At 48.9% G+C, this 19,290-nt stretch overlaps 1 protein-coding gene across 1 annotated transcript in view; it reads right to left on the minus strand.

Annotated features, from left to right (window-relative positions):
- The window catches only part of LOC142578229 (salivary peroxidase/catechol oxidase-like), a 77,512-nt gene extending 76,196 nt beyond the window's left edge, over positions 1-1,316 (minus strand). The window contains exon 1 of the mRNA XM_075687632.1: positions 1,228-1,316. Within this exon, the coding sequence (XP_075543747.1) occupies positions 1,228-1,316 (89 nt within the window). The remainder of the gene's footprint in view (positions 1-1,227) is intronic.
- Between the last annotated feature and the right edge of the window lie 17,974 nt (positions 1,317-19,290).

The following is a 19,290-nucleotide window of genomic DNA, read 5'->3' on the forward strand; positions in this document are numbered from 1 at the left end:
AGGTACGTGTACGGACAGCACTTCAGTTAGAGTCGCTCGAGCAAACCAGAAGTTCTGAGAAAACACAAAAGTGCCTTCACTGCCTTCTGAGCCGATGATCGGTCGGGACGGTGCTCTAATATGGTCTGTTCACTCAGAGGACGATTATCGAGTGTCCTCAATGTGTTGGACAAAGACTGTCTTTGTGCTTGAAATTGAGGACAATGGCACAATAAGTGGTCAATGTTCTCCTCGCATCCGCAAACATCACATGCAGGAGTATTAGTCATTCCAATTAGTGCTGAGTAGGCATTCGTGAAGGCAACTCCAAGCCATAACCGGCACAGAAGAGACGCTTCACGTCGGTGTAGACCCGCTGGAGGTTTGAGTTGAAGTGACGGGTTTAGTCTTTGCAGTCTTGAAGCGGGCGTGGTACGATTCAAGCTCTATATATATTACGGTAGAATGAAACCACAAGGTTGAGTTGTCTTGTTTGTTCTTTAATATATAGAATGTAGGCGCTCTGTGAGCGTTTTTATCACCTGTTTTTGTCGCCGCAGTAATACACTTTTGAGGAGATGCGCGCTTTACTTAATGCCTTCAGTTCACAGGTGATAGCCCGATATTGGATGGGCCTGTGTCTTGTGCTTGGGCTGGCGTTTGTTTGTAGAAGCCTTGTGTGTTTCAAAATCTGGTATGTGTACTTTAATACACCTAGCGTCGAGATAATGTTATATGTCATAGGTGCATCAGCAAGAAGTAAGCACGCGGCCGTCTCAATTTAAGAGAGTTACTCGACCAACTGCTCTCTCAGGACATCAGCACGACAGAAGACAACCTAATGCTTTGCTACGAAAGTTACGGCATGGCGGTCGCATTCTGAACACTTGTGATGACTGCTGCTGCGTCCAGCACCGGATAGTCACGTGACAAACGGGGGGGGGGCAGTGGCACTGGTGACGGAGCGCGCGCGGTTGAAAGCACGAATGGTTCTCGCCTTACTTTCTAGGCTCCTGTCTTTCCTGTTTATTATGTTACGCAGTCATTTTTTTTTACAGTTACTGCGAACTACACTTTACGAATGAAACCAAGTGGCATCTCGCTCCACGTCACCGTTCGAGGCCCTCAGCGTATGCGGCGTCCTCCTCTGGAAGCAGCGTGCCCAGCAAAGACCGTCGCAGTGCGCTGCTTTCTCTTTTGCCGGCTCCCACGCGGGGTTAATGTTGTCAAGCACGTAATGTTTCTCACAGAAGCGCGCCTTTCTCGGCACCCAGGGCTCCGCCGACCCACATTCGCGCAGCCACGACTCCATCGCGCGAGCGCAACCACCCACGCATCTTGGCGTGATCGCGTGCGGGGCGTTTCCGCGGTCGACCTCGTCGTCATCGTCGTGGTTACGTGGCCGCATCGGGCCGCGTCTCCTCACCCTGGCGTCACGCTGTACCGTCGCCCCCCGCTCGTTAGACGCGCTTGCGAACGAGCACGACATGGCGCGCCGCGTGTCGTGAGCCGCTCGGTCGCTCTCGTGACGTTTCCTGTCGACGCCTCGAAAGCGGTCCCGGAGGCGTCGATTGATATCCCGGTGCGGTGCCTCGAACCGTGAGATGGGATAGCCAACCTGAAGACTCTTCCGGGGAGATCAGTTAGCGGCACATGACCAGGTGGCTGATTTTTAGCTAAGCAAATTGCCGAAATGACTCTATGGCGATGATCGCTACCACATCCAGCACCGGATGCCCACGCGATAAACAGTACCATTTCATTCGGAGAAAGAAGAGGGAAACGAGCTAAGAGGTAAAAGAGAAGGACAAGGTGCATTGGAGTAGCCCCAGAAGGGACTCTGTGCGGGTATATTGAAGGATCGGCTCAGCCATTGTGGTTGAGTGACTTGCTTAATTAACTGTCCCGGCATGCCGCCTTTCGTCCTGGACGCATGCGAGACGCGTGTAGTAGGATCGATTCACGCATACAGTGGCTATGGTTTTTCTCAATCTCATCTCTGAAGGGTATGCGAAATCTTGTGCATCAAGTCTTGTGTGCAGTGGTCGCGTCAAGTACACGTTTTAGCTAGGATTGCTTACATGCCATACGTAATGCCAAAATGAAAAAGGAGGAGGGGGGGGGGGAGTTGTACTGATGCTCCAGAGTTACAAGGGGTCAACATGCGAGGCACAGGTGGCTACTTGGTCAGGCAGTAACGCTTCACTCTGATATCGCACTGACGCTGTACTGACTGCCATTCCTGCTCTACAACGCAAGAAAGTTTCTTCATTTCTTCAATTGCATTGCAAGATAGAAAGGTTGACGAAATTCTTTAATATTCAAATGTTTTCTGCGGGCCCGTGTGTTCAATCAATTTATACTAGGGCATTTTCTTTCGTGCTTAGTAGGCATGGAATTCCCTACTTTTCAAAAGGTCAAGTGCGTGCCTGAAGCTGTGGTGGTGTCCTCGACATCGCTTTTCTGACACTATCACCAAGACGAAGTTATACATGTTAGAACGACTACCGCTTCGTTGACTCCGAAGTCAAAGCACAAAGCGTAAGCATTGTAATTGATTGGGTCCCTTGGAAGTCTGAAGCCTTTCGATGTTACTACCATACCCGATAGTCTCTTCCCATAACGTGCATTTTTCCAGGCGCAGTAGGTCTGGCCGGTAGAAAGTGATCACATCATAATGTCTTGCATTACTGACTAGTAGGAAAAGTAATGTGAAGCCAACGTCTTTCAACGAGTGCAGTTTATTGACAACGTTCTTGTCGGTTTCTGAAAAAAAAAAGCCTTGTAATTTTTGACAATTATATACTTCTTCTTTGCGGTCGCGTCTATGTAAAATGCAACTAATATTATGCATCAAAAGAGATGTAAGGCTAAATCTTATCGAAAAGTAACAGTAGATGTAAAATTGCGGCCGTGATTACGGTGCGGCCACCATACAGGGTATCTCAACTATCGTGCATAAAAATTTTTGTCGTCGCTTGGATATACTCAGATTATTTTTTTCATTCCACCTAATTGCATATTTAGCTTTAATTAATGGATGAACTTCTCAAAACAAATAGTTAGCTTAAAAGTGTCAGTGAGAAATTCTACAGCAACATAAAAAGCTCCCGATACAGCTTTCTGTTGCTCAATACGTATGATTCAAAAGTGTTTTTCCGAGGGTGAAAGAAGCCCGCGAATACACGCAAAGTGGCTCGAGCGGCCAGTGGCGCGACAATTTTGCGTGTATTCGCGGGCTTCTTTCACGCTCAGGAAAACTGTTTTATGTAACGCGTATTGAGCAATATAATGCTGTATCGGGAGTTTTTCATGCCACTGTACGATTTTCTCATTGACACTTTTCATTTATATATGATATTTGAGAAGTTGAGTAATTAATTAAGGCCAATTATGTAATTAGGCAAAGTGCAAAATATAATCTGACTATCTCCAAGCGACAGAAAACGACATTACCTTGGTTCTGTCCAGTTCCGTGGCAGTTGCATATTTTTTTAAATTTTGGTGCATGAAAGTTGGGACAACCTGTGTATACAGGACGGACGTAAACAAAGAATGACCGTGAGAATCTTTTTGAAGCAATGCCTACAGCGCGACGCTGTAGGCATTGCACTACGAGGGTCCTGCTTTCACTTGCAAGTGAGTACAGATCACACGATAGCATCATAATGGCGAACAAAGGAAACTGGTGCCTAAACCGCTGTGGGGCACGTAAAAGAATGCGATCGTGGAAATCGGGCCTGTGTGTCAGTATGCAAGATTAGTTATTCAAAGCGCCAAGTCGATGAACTGAACCGTTATCTGAAAGCACCCCGGATTGAAATGGTGCCCTAGAGACTTACGCTGGCACACAGCGTCTGGTGCCCTTGGCGACGCCAATTGCATTGTTCGCGAACCTTCGTCCTACCGCGCTGGTTTCTTGATCTTTATCTCTCTCTCTATTTTTTTTTTCCACCCATCTCTTTCGGCAATCTTCGGCTGGGACAGTAAAAAAAGGTTACATTAGCTATACTAGTACAAGTTTATTTCGTTTATCATCTGTAAAGGCTTGTAGAGTTTAGTTAGGATACTAGAAAATGTCTGCATCGTTAGTTACCCGCCGTGGTTGCTCAGTGGCTATGGTGTTGGGCTGCTGAGCACGAGGTCGTGGGATCGATTTCCGGCCACGGCGGCCGCATTTCGATGGGGGCGAAGTGCGAAAACACCCGTGTACTTAGATTTAGGTGCACGTTAAAGAACACCAGGTGGTCGAAACTTCCGGAGTCCTCCACTACGGCGTGCCTCATAATCAGAAAGTGATTTCGGCACGTAAAACCTCATAATATAATTTTAATCGTTAGTTTTATGCTAAACACTACGTGCAGCGTATCGCACGCTTAAAATGTCGGATGCTGCGAAGACTTCGCAATCACTGTGCGAAAGTTTATGGCCGTAGGTCACTGAAGTCACTGACCGCTTGGAGACTTTTTGTTCCTGATTCCCAATCGGCATTGTGATCCGAAGCTAACATCAAATGCACGTTATCACAGCCGCCATATAGCAATACCGTAACATACATGACACACTAAGAATGCTTCTGGTGTGTGCGCACAGCGTGCTGCACTGCGATGAAAACGCTTACATTAGTACCTCAATCCTCCTTACATATATTCGTAACGTTTCAATTCTTACAGATGAGTGGATTAAGAGTGATACGTGATATGCGTGGTCACGTGCAAGTGAGCGAGAACGATCCTGAATTCTTCCGAAAGAAGCAGATAAATGTCTTAACTTCTCGACGTGGCTCAGCGTGCAGCGAGCGTCAACACTGAAACAAGTTCGGCGGGTCATCAAGTTCAAGATCGCGAAATGACACTGATTTCCTGTTCCTTTTCTTTCTCTTTTTTTCTGCTCCCATCCCACACTCCCAGCGTTTTGACGACACTGTTTACATAGCAGTGCATGCATCCGTGCGCTCGCTTCCTGTGTGGTTCAGGCCGCGCTATCGGTGTCCGCGGAACGACCGGGACGCCGAACAACGGCGAAGGGTCGAAACTAGCGCAGCAACATCGCGTTAATCGTGACCCGCTTCAACGCTGGCGGGCGGCGGGAAAGATGCGTATGATTTTGTTCTTCTCTTTTGCCATGGCCCTCCGTCTTATAGTCGCAGTTCGTACGAGTTCGCTCGCCGGTGCATGTTGCGCCGAAGCACTGGCCGACCGTACACGTTACGGTGGAGAGCGTTCTACACGTGCGCGGAGAAGCCGCTGATACAGCGGCGGCGGCGGCGGCAGTGGAATCCCATCGCCGCAGACGAGACAAGCAGGCTCTCTCTCCCGTGGTTACCAGATGACGAGCAGAAGGGGAAGGGGAGTGAGAGAACCGCACGATGGTGCTCGCGGGTTGGAAAGCTGCGCGGTAGTGGTGGAGGAAGGGTATTCTGAAGGGAAGGGTATAGGATGGCAGGCACTGCCAGAGCAGTCGGGTGAGAGGACGGAGGGACGCGCAATAGAGGCACACGCCGCAAGATCGGACGAAATTGGAACAGGAAACGACGCTTTTCCTCCGCGCCAAAGCATTTCTTTTTGTTCTTGTCCCTGTTTCTTCTTCTTTTTTCACTTCTGCATCGACAATTTTCTTCGCTTCGTGTTTCCTTCCTGCCTTTGCACCCTACCTCTGCGTATCTTCGCTTTTGCCCACTAACTGATCGTACTGCTTCTGCTGCTCCGAAGTGTAGGAAGGAACAGTTGCAGTCCAAGAGGCCTGTGGAGAGAGTTTGTAACGACCATTTCTGCTTGTCACGTTTTTCACTTTCTTTCCACGCGTTTGCCCGTTGCAAGGCAGCGTCGTCGCTCGGTTAGGTTCGGTGGCGCCCTAAAAATACGCGCCACGTAATAGACGCCGGGGTCCTTGCGGAGGGTACGCTGGTAGTGGTATCGTTACGCGTTATGTCCATTCCCCGGCCCCGAGAAGATGACGGGCCGGCGGCGGCGCTGACGACGTGCACACATGTCGCTGTCACGGTTCGGTATCGCCGCTGGCATCCAGCTACGTTGCACCGACCCAGGCACCCTGTTTGTCTCCTTTTTTTCACTCTCTCTTTCGTGATCCCATTCGCGGTGATATACGGCGCAGGCCGAAAGCGCACGAACAAGCGAGGAATCTTCTTGCATGTTCTACTGACGTCAGTGAACACACACGCTAGGTGACACAGTGACAAATGGAAGGAAATATGCTTAGACGTTGCATCAATATCCCGTTGATTTCTCTGTCACGTCTAATCATTTCTCGTTCGGCTCTTTTTATTACGAAGCTGCTTCCTCTCGGTTAGCTGCAGCGCAGTAATATGTATAATCCTACGCGGCGTCCGTTAATAGAAACGTCAAGTAAAGTTTAAAAGCTTAATTCACGATGTTGTGAAGCATATTAATCGGCTACAACGCCATACCCACTCCCGTCTGCAACAGTGTCAACAGGCCTGTTAAGCTTGCTTACATCTTCTGTAATTTCGATCGATAAGCGTTTATTGATTGGACTATTGATTAGAAAATATTAGCGTCAATATATTGTGGCAATAAAGTTGGAAATTATTTGCAGAATGATACATGAAGGCAAGTGAGTGCATTACATCGCTAAACATGATTATATAATAGAATATATTCTCATCTCATCACGTCATCTAGACAGCGCTCAGAGAGAGAGAGAGAGAGACAACTTCATGTAGTCGCCTGCAGAACGACACCATGACTAAATGGCGCCGTGACGCGGGCCCTGACTTCTTCTCAGCGGGTGGTCTCTACTCAACTCCAGCGCGTGTTACTCCCGCGGTCGGTCGCCCTGAGGGGCAACGTTCCGTCGCTCAAAAACTTGCAGGTATTGCTGAAACCTCTCATTACATGTAACTGTCCTTTTCGAAGTGGAAAAAATAATGGTCTGAGGGTACACACGACGTACATGCTCCACAGATTCAGTGTTCTCTAGCTCTTCTTTTTAAAGCGACGCTTCCTTTGCCACCTCCTGACAAGTCTGCAACTCTTGAGTGAGCATCATGGCTCATCCACATCATTATATTCGCACTGAAGTCAGAACGGCTGGGGTTTAGCTTAAAAATATGCTGCCACGCACTGCAACGTATACTGCTGACGCCCACCGGCTCCTTGGTCTTCACTGGTGACTTCAACGTGCATCACCAGCTATGAAGCACCAAGATTAGCTTCAGACAGCAGAATGACGGCAGCCTAACGTATCGACGGAGCGCTTGCTTTGACTGTACTGATTTCCAGGTGCTTTGCTGCGTGCACAGACAGTGTTCCCTCTATCCCGCTTTCCTCTTTCTGTTCACCCTTTCCTTTCCGCGAGTGTAGGGTAGCAAACCGGACGCTCGTCTGGTTGAACTCCCTAACTTTCCTCTCTTTGCTATCTTTCTCGTGACGTCACTCAATAAGCACCAGTAGACAACATGGCGATTGTTACAGACTCGCACTTTCCTCGCACCCTCGCTGTACCGTCTCATCTCCGGTGACGCTAGTCTCCCAGCCTCCCGGCGCCCTTGACCCCAGCAAGGACATTTAATAAAGTTTTCTATCTCTCTCTCTCTCTTTGCCTCTTCCTTCGACTTTTCCACTGCTGCTGCTGGTGTCTTGCACGTCGCGTGGGGAATTGGTTGAGAGCGCGTATGAAGTACATGAAAGGAGCGTGGCAGAGGTACTGAGGTACAGTACGGTAGTGCGTTTGTGCTATTTCTGAAAAATAAGCACCATGCAAATTTCTCAAGTGGACAACTGACTCAGGGCGTCAGTGCTGTAATGCAAAGCCGCATTACAGCCCCGAAGGGTCTAGGCGACACTACGAAAGCGGTCGACGTCAAATTAACACTTCTGTGCCCGCCGCAGTAGTTTTGCGGCTGTGGCATTGCTCGAGGTCGCGGATTCAATCCCTACCGCGGCAGCCGCATTTCTACGGAAGCGAAATACAAAAACGCTAGGGCACTTAGATTTAGGTCCACATTAAAAAAAAAAAAAAACACCTGGGTGTCAAAATTAATCCGGAGTCCGCCACTACGGCGTGCCTCATAAACCATTTGTGGTTTTGGCCCGTACAGCCCCATAATTCCATTAATGTTTAACACTTCTGCTACGATGCGATGTGCTGTGAGAGGCAATGATAATGGTCAACCCTCTCAGATATTATTAATAATGGCGCACAACAACACCTTAAGCAAACACATCTCCCTCTGTGTTCTGTGTGCTAAGCAGACAAACAACAGCTGTTGGGCCCGCAAGGTAACATTCAACATCAACTCACCACTCTTGTATTGGACTAAACGCTGAACAAGCTAAACATTCGCCATCAACATCCCCGCTAATCATCGTCAATCAGAGCATAAAGCACAGAAAGCTTCGGTTACGTCGATCACCACAATGCGTGGGATCCGCTTAATTTTTTGTCCTATATATAGCGATCTTGTTGACATTGGGTGAGTGGCTCATTATCACCAACGCTTCCTTTTCTTAGTCAATCAGGTTGACATGAGCGCGACATCTCTGTCGCGAAAACAGTTTGCTTTCGTCCGCAGTCACTCGGAGAAAGCACGCGTGACGACGCCCTTCTCCATCACTACTTTTTCCTCCAGCTTCAAGGAGTGCTCTCCTATTTTTTTTTTCTTCCGCTATTCTTTAGGCTTCAAACCAAGCGTGCATAGAGCTCACGGATTATGAAATTTTCTTTGGTTGTGCGGTCAGTGGTACCACCGTTGCGCGCGGTTGCTTCTTCGTAACCTCGCATTTACCCGGAAGCGCTTTGCGTTCACGGCATGCCAGTTAGTCCGACAAAGCGCATGAACGCTTTTATTTTTTGCTTGCTTCCGCTCAGTTTTGCTTCTTTTTGTTTTCTCCAAGGGCACTTGTGAGGAATCTTCTAAAGGGAAACTCCAACTATGGCTGAAGCAAGGAAAAGTTGTTGCCCTGTGGCGTCTGTTGCTTGCGTGCGCTTGTGCTGCCACATTTCGGGTATTTTGGAAACGTGATCCGAAAGCAGGAGTTTCGTCTTTGTCTAGTTACCTGCCATGTCCTCCACCTCTATTTTTATATCGCTATACACTGCTTGACGGCACAGAATTAAGCGGATAGAGCGACCTCTAACTGCGCAAAGAAGAGGCTCGTGAACTGGTCTGTTCAACGCAATTATTTCTTTATTCGGGGGATTAGCCGCAACGCAAATGTAGTAAAAATGAACAAAATACCATTAAATAAACGGGTGCACCCCTATGTGATTCAACACACATTGCCCTTTATAGCAGTCCCTAGTAAAACTGGAAACTCGGTGAGTTGGATTGAATTCGTGGTGGCAGGCCGCGTAAACAAGCAGCAATTGGCTTTAGGCAAAGGGCCGCTGACCACGACAACTCACTCCGGGCATTCATTTCGTTGGGACATGATTCCATTGTGCCATATTTACAGTGCTTCTACATTACCTCATCGTGCTCTTTGTATGGTACAGCATTCTGATTAAATCTATCCGTCACTGTCCACATCAATAGAGCGGTTCTATACTGCATGTGAAGGAGCTACTGTAGCATATTCGGAATGCCCATCACGACAAGAAAACAAAACATATACCTTGTCAAAACGTGGCTCCGCCGGCATTTCTTGTTCGACCCCTGTTGATTACTTCCAGCCGCCATGTTCATTTGTCTTGTTCGAGAAAACTACTATAATATTTACAACCTAAACTCGGCCTCTTTAATGTGAGGCAACAACGCAGGTAGCTCAGCCAGCGTGAAACGAGGCAGCTCGAATTATACATTCGTACGCCCTGCTGTTTCACTTCAGAATTCGGCAACAAGTGTCAAGGATGACACATGCCGCAAGGCGTCGAGAACGACGGATGAATATGTGATCGCGCGCGGCATTACTATACGACGCTTTCTTTAGAAATATCGCTAAGCAAACAAAAGCCAACGTGCGTTTCAGACACAGCGAAGAGGCCCAGTGCGACCGACAAGTGGCACACAGAGTCGCGACGCCACACGCGTCCACGGCGAGGCGTGTGTACTGCAGCTCCGGCGCCACGCGTTAATAGTCAGACGGCACAATTACAATGAGGATTGAGTACGTCGGGCACAGAGAAGGGTTCTGCTTTTTTTTTTCTTCTTCTTCTTGCCACGCAGGCCACGAAGGAGACGTTTATCCGGTACAATAACCCAGATGTTGAAACGCATAAAGGAGAGCGCACGGCCGCGTATATACCGGCTTTGCACAGTGCAGTGCCCTCTTGGCCGCCGATTGTGTACGAGACCGCCGAGGGATGACAGAATGCGCCGAGCCGCTGCAGCGTCGGTGCGGAGCGGAGGTGTATGTAGAGTACCTCTACTGCGAGGTGGCGGGACGAGCTCCTTGACTGCGCAGAAGCTGCTCTATTTTGGTGGCGGACGCGCAAGGGCTCGCGTGTTGTTGTGGGATTATAGGAGGCGGCAGGGAATAGCCGGGCACGGGGGTTACGCTAGGTCGCTCTTTAAGAAGAAAAAGCCTCGCGAAGGCGGGCGTGCAGCCCGCGCGTCTCGAAGACAATAGCCGACAACAGCCCGCCGCAACTTCTAGGCGTCGTGGTGGGTGTAAACGGATAAGCCGAGGAGCAATCGGAATTGTGTTCCTCCCTGCCATGCCCTCCATGACAAAAAAAAAAAAAATGTAAGAAAGAAAACGAAGAGGTGAAGACGCCGCATAAGGGGCACGTCTAGACGTCCCTATCAACGCGGGGGAACTCAGTACGCACAGCTAAAGAGGTCGCCGAGTCGTTTTGACCCCTTGCACTCGTTCTTTACAATTTGCCTGAAACAGTGCAGTCGTTTAGACGGTATGCAAGAACATTTCCTGATCGTTTGGCGGCCATCGTTCACTGGCGAACGAACTGTATACGCACGTTGGCAAAGGCGTTCCCACGAGTGCGCTCGTCGGCAATTTCGACCTTTCACTCATCGACGCCGGCTCCTTGGCTCGCGCAGTGCTGCACAGAATTAGCGGACACGGAGCAGCAGCTTCAATGGGAACGAAAAGTAATAGCCTTCTTTTGAACGCGCGTAGCCTATGCTTGTCTCGATTTGCATAGCTCTCCTTATTGAAGGCGCTTGTCTGGCTGCGGATGACTGTGACCGCGAAGACGACGTCGTCGTTTCTGTTTGTGCCCGTGCCCTCGCGACTACAAATATCGCTTTAACTGGCTCCCCTCCCTCTTACTTTTCTTCTCATCGTTACTTTTCCTGGGAAGAATCTTGTTCATTGTGCTCGTCTCGAAGTGCGCGCGTTCGGTTTTCGTCGACATCGCCTCGCTCACGGAGGTGGCCTATTTGCTAACAGCAGGCGGGGTGCCGGCAACGGTGACGATATTTCTCGCTCACGCAGACTTCGCTTATTTCACGGGTGTACGAGAAGAAAAGTATAGATAAAGTAGCAAGAAGAAAAGAAAAAAAGAGAGGGACGATTTCGATGAAAATTGCGAATGCAACGGCCTGACCGTAATTGAGAGCTCCCCCGCTGCGCGTCGTCACCGATTTGGCTCCGCGGCGTGGTCGTGAAAAAAAGCTCGCGCGCTCCTCGGTCGTGCCCCTTTCGGGCCCTCCTCGTTCCTTCCTTTCGTTCGGAAAGAAAAGCGGGAGAGGCGCGCGTTGCATACGCGCGTGGCCTCGCGACTTCAGCTATTACGGATGCGCGCTCGGCACAGCCTCTGGGCGTCCCTTCTCGGGCCCACTTTATTTCTCAGCGGACATATTGCGGCCTTTGCCTTCGGTGGAGTTCGTTGTCCCCGCCGCCACCGCCGCCGTGAAACCTTCGGCGACATTGGATTTGGCACGGCTCTGTCCCACCGCTGCCGTTACATCCTGTTTTCTTTTTACTTGCATGGAGCGTGTAGGCTGGGTACACGATAGAGACAGAGAGAGAGAGAGCGAAAAATAAGGTATACATCCTCCCCAGATGCAGCAGAGTTCATCGGTTGATAAGAGGCGCAATGTTTATTTACGCCGTTCTACTTGCGTAGGCGCGCAGCGAGGAATACATGAATGAATAAACGAGGAAACGGTGACGGGTCGAGTTTGTCGCGTGGCATTAAATATTGTCCAGAGGAAGAGCTTGTGCGTGCTTTAGTGGCGAGAGAGGTGCAGTTTATTTTTGCGACGCAAGGGGCAGAACAGAACGTTTACAAACTTGAACAGCGCATGCTAAGGAAGTAAATTCGACTTGATAGTCTGCACTTCTACAGGTGGTCTGAAGGAATCAAGCCCTCTCAGGTGTAAATACGCGGCGCTGATAATAAGAATCACCGACAAAGCTGTTGTGATCTTGCTGGCCCGAGAGCGTAACATTCACATTGGCCCTCTAAAGGCAACTCGTGAAAGTGCCGAAAACACCGAGCATTCTGTCGTTGAGTGTACCGCGCCATACGCGGTGTTTCTGGTTCCAGAGAAAGCGTCGCCATAATTTTCAGTTTTCATTATTATTGGTCCCCATATGTCGTCGTAACGTTCACGAATCAAGATTATAGCGGGGAAGAAAGCTTATAAGAATGGAAAGATAATCAATAAAAAGAAAGATGCTGAAGCACAGATCCGTTCCATATACTGAAAGTAAGTGACTTACTTTTCGCGATGGCCTAATCTTCGCGGTTGCGGAACTATAGGGAAAATTTTAGAGTACCTCACAGACCACCTGGCGCAAATAATTATGGGTGTGTATTGTGCGGGCGACAGCGCCGAAGCAGTACAAATGAAATAAAATGTACACGCCACTACTTAGTCCAGGATCTAATTGTTATTCCCCAGTAGCGAGGTGCGCTCGTTGAACGGTTTGCACGCAGGCAGAGCTCCCCGTTTAGCGACCCGCCCGGGCGTTGCACAGTGTCTCCGTGCCCCGTGAAAGTCTTAAGCAAATGAATGCGCGTACACTTCGCCTTGAATGGCACCACACCCTTGCTTTTCCTATAGTGCACCACGGCGGTGTAAGCGCCGCATGAACGCGCGCGCGGCCACAAAGCGGGCGCCGGTTTAGAAAAAAAGAAAAAAAAAGAAAGAGGTAAGGTCAGCACATATACGTGGGAAACTTGGCAATCGTCTTAAGTGGCGAGCCACCACGAACGAGTTATGCATGGAGAATCAGTATACGTGCTCCTTATGTCAAGTGCCCGAGACTGTGTTTCAAAATTGCCTCGCGAGGACGACTGTGCGCTACCACGCCCGTTCGAGTTGAGCGAGTGAAGAATGCATTTTCCGCGAAAAGCTTTAATACCGAAGACGTTCACTCATTCATGCCCTTAATGTAAATCGCAGTTTCAATATGTATGAGAGTGAACCGGAAAGAGCGTAGTCCAGTTTTCCTTGCCTTACGTGCGAGCAGCTTTGCTGAAAATGGAAGGCTATATACGCGCCAAACCTGCGGCAGTGAGTCTGCATATCATTTGTTTCCTTAGTGTTAAGATACGCGTCCGCGGTACTTTTTATAGTTTCCATTTTTTGCAGGGATAGGAAAGCAGAACTGAATAAGCGCGGATACAAATATAAGGGTGAACGCTTCAGATAACATCGCAGGAGAATAATAGCTTTACATGCACTTGTCGTACGCAATATGAATGAAAGGCAATCTGATTATCGATACGATTAGCTAGCAGCTGCACTTTGTATTCACAATGACCTCATAAATGTTTTTGATGGACTTCAGGAATTTCAGTACCTACAACTTCTCTTCAGTCGCACCTGTATGGCGCAAGTTTTATGAATTCGAAGTGGTAGTCTACAGGAATGTCATATGACTTTGTATTCAAAATCTTCGCCATTCGCGTTAACAGTGCTACCAAACAAGAAACTAATTTTTATGGTTAATTCGCAGGATTCTATTTCGCCCGATGATATTAAGCAACGGATTATTATGATCACTTTAATCCACTGAACTATACAGCGCTGCTAAGCACGAGGTCGCGGAATCGAATCCCGGCCGCGGCGGCCGCATTTTGATAGGCGTGAAATGCAAAAACACCTGTGTTCCGTGCATTGGGGGGGGGGGGGGGACATTAAAGGTCCCTTGGTGGTCAAATTATTTCGGAGTCCCACTATGGAGTCCCCACTACGGCATGCTTCATAATCACATCGTGGTTTTGACACGTAAAACCGCTTAATTCAATTCAATTCAGAACTATACAGCGAGAGAGTGAGTTGTTATTCAAACAGCTCTGGCAACGAAGAACTAAAAAATACTGAGTCTTACCTTTGGAGCAAGTATCTCACGCCAATACCACTCATAACAAAGTGTAGCGCATTTTCTATGTCCGAAACTTTTCTGTGGACCAGAAAGATACAAAGAACAAAAAAAATGCAGTGCTCCTTTCTTTTGCATGTTCCTCATCATTAGAGAAAATAAAATGTACATTTGTACGAGCTCAAAATTATGTAAGTCTAATGCGTTTCCTCCACCAAATCATTACAGGATATATGTCCCGACTTAATCTGACACATGCATTTTTACCCTCCATCAACGCAGCTGTTAATCCGCATATCTAGATCAAAAGTCAAGGGAATTAATCCCACTACGCGAAGGCGCACAAACGGCAGCTATATGCTTGCCCGAACATGTAGACGATAAATCATACTTCGTGGTGAACGCTATTGCATTGGGTAGAAACGTTAGCTTCGCTTTCGTACCTGGGCTTGCTACCCATTCATTCGCACAAACAATCCCGCTATTCCGAGCCGCCTGCGTCATAAAGCCAGTCGTTGACAACTACGTAATTCATATGATTTTAAGCCACAGAGTTCACACCTAAATTCAATCACGACGCACACCCGGTTCTTAAGATACATACTCTCTGACCGCTAACATTCACGGAGGCGTGGCACGGATAACAAGCGGGTGAGCCAGATGTATACTTACGACATTGTTCTTTCGTTTCCAGCGTTGAAAATCAAACCACAGCAATCACGACCGCCGCCAGCAAAATAACTTATCACCAACTCCACTTCTTATGTGAGCTTTACGGGGAGCGTTCCTTTTGGAAGGCGGTGTCCTAACTTCAGCTACGGCACCCTGCAAGCGGCGTCCTGCAAGTGGTGCTAGTGAGACAGCAGCTGCATCGGGCTGGATGGGGACGTCGGCGGTAATCCTGTGATTCTGGTTCCACTCGGCACAGCAGAAAGAACGAAGAATTTCTAACGACGACGGCGGGTTGACGCCCACGTCGACGTGCGCGCACGACACTCGCACGGATCCTTGCGCAATCGTCTCGTATCTTTGTTTCGCACTCCTAATCCAGGAGCCGCGTTCCTTCACGGTCGACGGCAGCCGATCGGGAGAAGAAGCAGAAAAGAGCAGTCTCTTCCGAAGCGACGGCGAAGACGACGGGAAGCACTGGACCGTCCGCGCAGTCTTCAGGAGGGAGGAACTAGCGGAGTTTGACCCGTGTCCAGTCTCGTCTTTCCGGAATTGAGCATCCGGATGATGCCACAGGTGCGACGGACCTTCTGTCTCCGATGGTTTCTTTTCCTGTCGGCACTGTAGCAGGACCAGAGTGTGGAAGAACCTTGAACGGCGTGTGATGCCACCGTTGAAGAAGTTTCGTTGGGCGGAAACGAGAGCGAAAGACCTATCCACGGTCTCGAGGCACGTCCGTGGGATTCCTGTCTTTTGCGTAGGAGTTGAGGCCAGTTTTTCGCTGTCGTTCGAACTACGTGGTTATGTTGACGGCACAGGCGAGAACCGGCTTCCTTCCAGACGTCTCCGTTATCTCTTGTTCCTCCGGGGAAGATCCCGACGGCTACTGCCGCCTTCGTTCTGCGCAGCGCGCGATTTGGGCATACTCCGTTAGGCGATTTCAATCGGCTTCCCTCCTCCGGCTTGAGCGCGAGCGCGTGCTGCGAGCGTTATTTTTTGCTCTTCCCGCGGCAGAGCCTGGCCCCATCGCCAGCGCTGGTGGTGGCGCAGACGGGCGAGGGAAAACCAGGCCACTGGACCTGCCGAGGAAGGCTGGCTTGTGCGCGCGCTGTGCACGAGAAGACGAGAGAGCGAGCGAGAAAGCCCTAAGAGTCTTCTTTGCGTTTTCTTACACACACCCCTCCCTCCATTTTTCCCTTTCCACCACTCCTTCTTTTTAGTCCGTGCCAAGATGTGCGTCTGTGTGTGCACCCTATGTGGCTCGGGTTCGCTCGTTGTTCCTCTGGGCGGAGGATGGAGAGGCGAGAAAGGGCCGACGCTCTCTCGCTCACATTGTACACCGGTGGTTGCGATACACGTGCAGTGCCGCGCCGCTCGGTGCGGTGCGTGCAAGGGACCACCTTCGGTGCTGCTATCCTCAGAGGACGCGGGAAAGCTGTCTGCCTGTCGACGTGCTTGCTCTTTCGCTTTGTTGTTTGTCCCCTCGTTCGTTTCTCTGTTTGCCCGTCTGTGAGGCAGTGCCACCGTTCGTGCGTATGTATACGTATACGTGCGGCTGAGCTCTTGCAACTCTCCAGAGTGCTGCTGTGGCCAGCTTGGCGCTGCAAGGCTGGTTCATAAAGGCCTCACTTGGCCCACAGGGAACAAAGGGCAGCAAGAAGGAAATAGAAATACAGCATCTCAAGATTGGCGAGTTATTCTGCCGGGTAGACTATGTCGTGGTTACCAGAAATAAGAAAGCACGAGAAGGCAAACGCGACGCGTTTGGAGGCTTGCCTCGTACTTGCAAAAGTGCTTGTGGAATCGTGGCACTGGCACTTCCAACCGTGCTTCTATTGCGGCTGCTTTATGAGACATTGTGTATTCGAGAGTACGCCTTGTCCTGGTCGTCTTTCTTGTGTCTGTCGTTTTGCGCTAAACAAAGTATTCATGGACGCGCAAGAATCTCAACGACGCACGGTAGTGCAACGAAGAAAACACGTCCTCATAAGCTGACCTCACGTTACCAAGATATGAGTCTAAACGTATGCCGTAGAGTCGGTCTCGGCACTTCGTTATCGAAAACATACCATCTTTTGTACACCACTTCCGTCACCTGCTAAATGTCACAGTATTTAAAATCTTTCTGCTGATCTAAGTGTGCCTTCTCAAAATGAAGTCATTTGACTCAAAACCTCCACGTCCAAAAATTTCACGCCATATAGTACCATATGGTTTACAGAGATTATAGACTGTGCGGATATTACTGGTAGGATCTGAAGGCATACTGCTCCTGTCATTCGATATCCTCCTTTCATATCCTCTACCTTATTTCACAGCTTGGAGTCTTATCTTTGCCAATGAAAATAGTGATGTATTTCGTACTTAAATCGCCTTTTAACGCAGTTACTCTTTCAGGCGATGTGTGGCGAAGCACAAAGCATATTTGTGAACTGCAAGTTCGTCGCACTTCAGGGCGTTTGTTTGTTTCTTCGTTTTATTTATTTATTTATTTATCATCTTCTCGTCGCTTTCCGTAAGGCACAGTTTAAATGTCACCAAGAAGTAACAAAATTTGATTTGGCTAAATTGGTTCTAGAAGTGAATAAATAGTGTAGACTATCGAAGCAACCTTTGCAAAGCTGCTGGACTGGTGATTAGCTCATTCGTTTTTTATGAACTGTCATCAAATATCACTTAAGTAGATGACACGCACGTGCAATTGGGGGTTACTGGATAACACGGAAACCACAGCATGTCACCTACGAGATTTTCAGCGCACCGCGGGCGTCGCCGAATCTCGGAGGTTTTAACTGCGCTAGTTCTAAATGTTCTCCGGGTACGCAAAATATTGCATGGAGGCAGATACACACACACACACACACACACACACACACACACATATATATATATATATATATATATATATATATATTCACTATCAAACTATGGGCTTTTCGCGCGCTCCAAAATTTTGTAGCTAATTCGTCTCCATTAGATTCCCTGTAAAAACAGTTGCACGCTTTGGGGTGTATATTTTCTACGGAACAACAATCGTTATCTGTCTTGCTTGCGTTTCCTTTCTTGAAAACGCTGCGCTCGTTACTTTCCTGTAGGGAGTGCCCTGTCATGATGATAACGCGCATGCCGTTCCTAACTTGGAAGTACCGAGCTCGCAGCGTTAAAGAAAGCAAACGCGGGCAAGGCAGATGACGAGCATGGTTCTCTGGCAAATATACCCCCCATAGGGTGCAACTGTTTTTAAAGTGTTACACACCGAATCGGTCCGTCGTCAACGGCACGTACAAGGCATGACAACAAGGACTGCACGAGCCGGACGCCGTGTCAGCGCTTTCAGGCCCTTGTTCAGTTCATATACGGCATAGAAAAGGTGGCAGAAAACAACGGTGCCTACAAAACGACTGAGCTATTATTTACGCGCTCGCACTGGGCGTTGCTCAGTACACGCGGCCAGCAGTGGAAGAAGCACGGTTCATATATATATATATATATATATATATATATATATATATATAGAGAGAGAGAGAGAGAGAGAGAGAGAGAGACAGAGAGTCTCAGCGCAGCATTCCAACCGCATCCGCGTGTCTGCCATCGCGTTCCCTCTGGCTTACCTGCGCAACACCCGTTGTCGTATCCGCGTGGAATCGCGCAGCCACCGCGGTTACGCGGTGAAGCGTCTACACTTCTTTTTCTTTTCTTACGAAACTGCCTTCTTGCAGTTTTTGTCTGCCACCAGTCTCTCTCTCTCTTAGTTTCTTTTATTTTGCACTGTTTTATGCTTCATCTAATACTTTAATGGCGATGTTCGCGCACGAATGCGCGCGGCGGATACTCCTTGTTTCATAAACATGTGTACGTATCCGCCATGACATTCTTGCACGTCTAACATATCCATAAAATATACTGTACATATATGGCATACACATATGACACACATATATACTGCTCGTACTTAAGGAAGCGTATAGAAAGAGAGAGAGAGAGAAAGCTTTTTAATGAAACGCAGAGGATTCGCTGCGCATCTTATGCACATATGCTCGCATATATCTACGTTATATTTGCTTCATCTGCTTGTTTGTGCTTTACGAGCAATTTAGTAATCTCTTTGTGTGTGTGTTTTTTTTTACTTGCTGGTGGTTGGGGGAGGGCGAGGGGAACACAGGGGCAGTTGAAGTGGCTGAACATTTATAGGGTTGGCGTGGGAGGGTGGGGGCGCGGGGGGGGGGGGGGCGCTGGAGTGTTCCTGTATAAGAAACCGATTTGCAGTGTCTCGCGGTAACAGCGATTGCGTCGGTGCGTCGTGAACAGCCCTGTCGCAGTCTCTCTCCGCTCTATTGGGTGGGTACGTGGGGCGAGAGCCGGCGGCGCGTCTTTAACATCTCCGTTGGAAAACACAACTCGATTCCGCCTCGCATTTGAGCGG

Source organism: Dermacentor variabilis, chromosome 4, assembly GCF_050947875.1.
Source record: "Dermacentor variabilis isolate Ectoservices chromosome 4, ASM5094787v1, whole genome shotgun sequence".
NCBI classification, from domain to species: Eukaryota; Metazoa; Arthropoda; class Arachnida; order Ixodida; family Ixodidae; genus Dermacentor; species Dermacentor variabilis.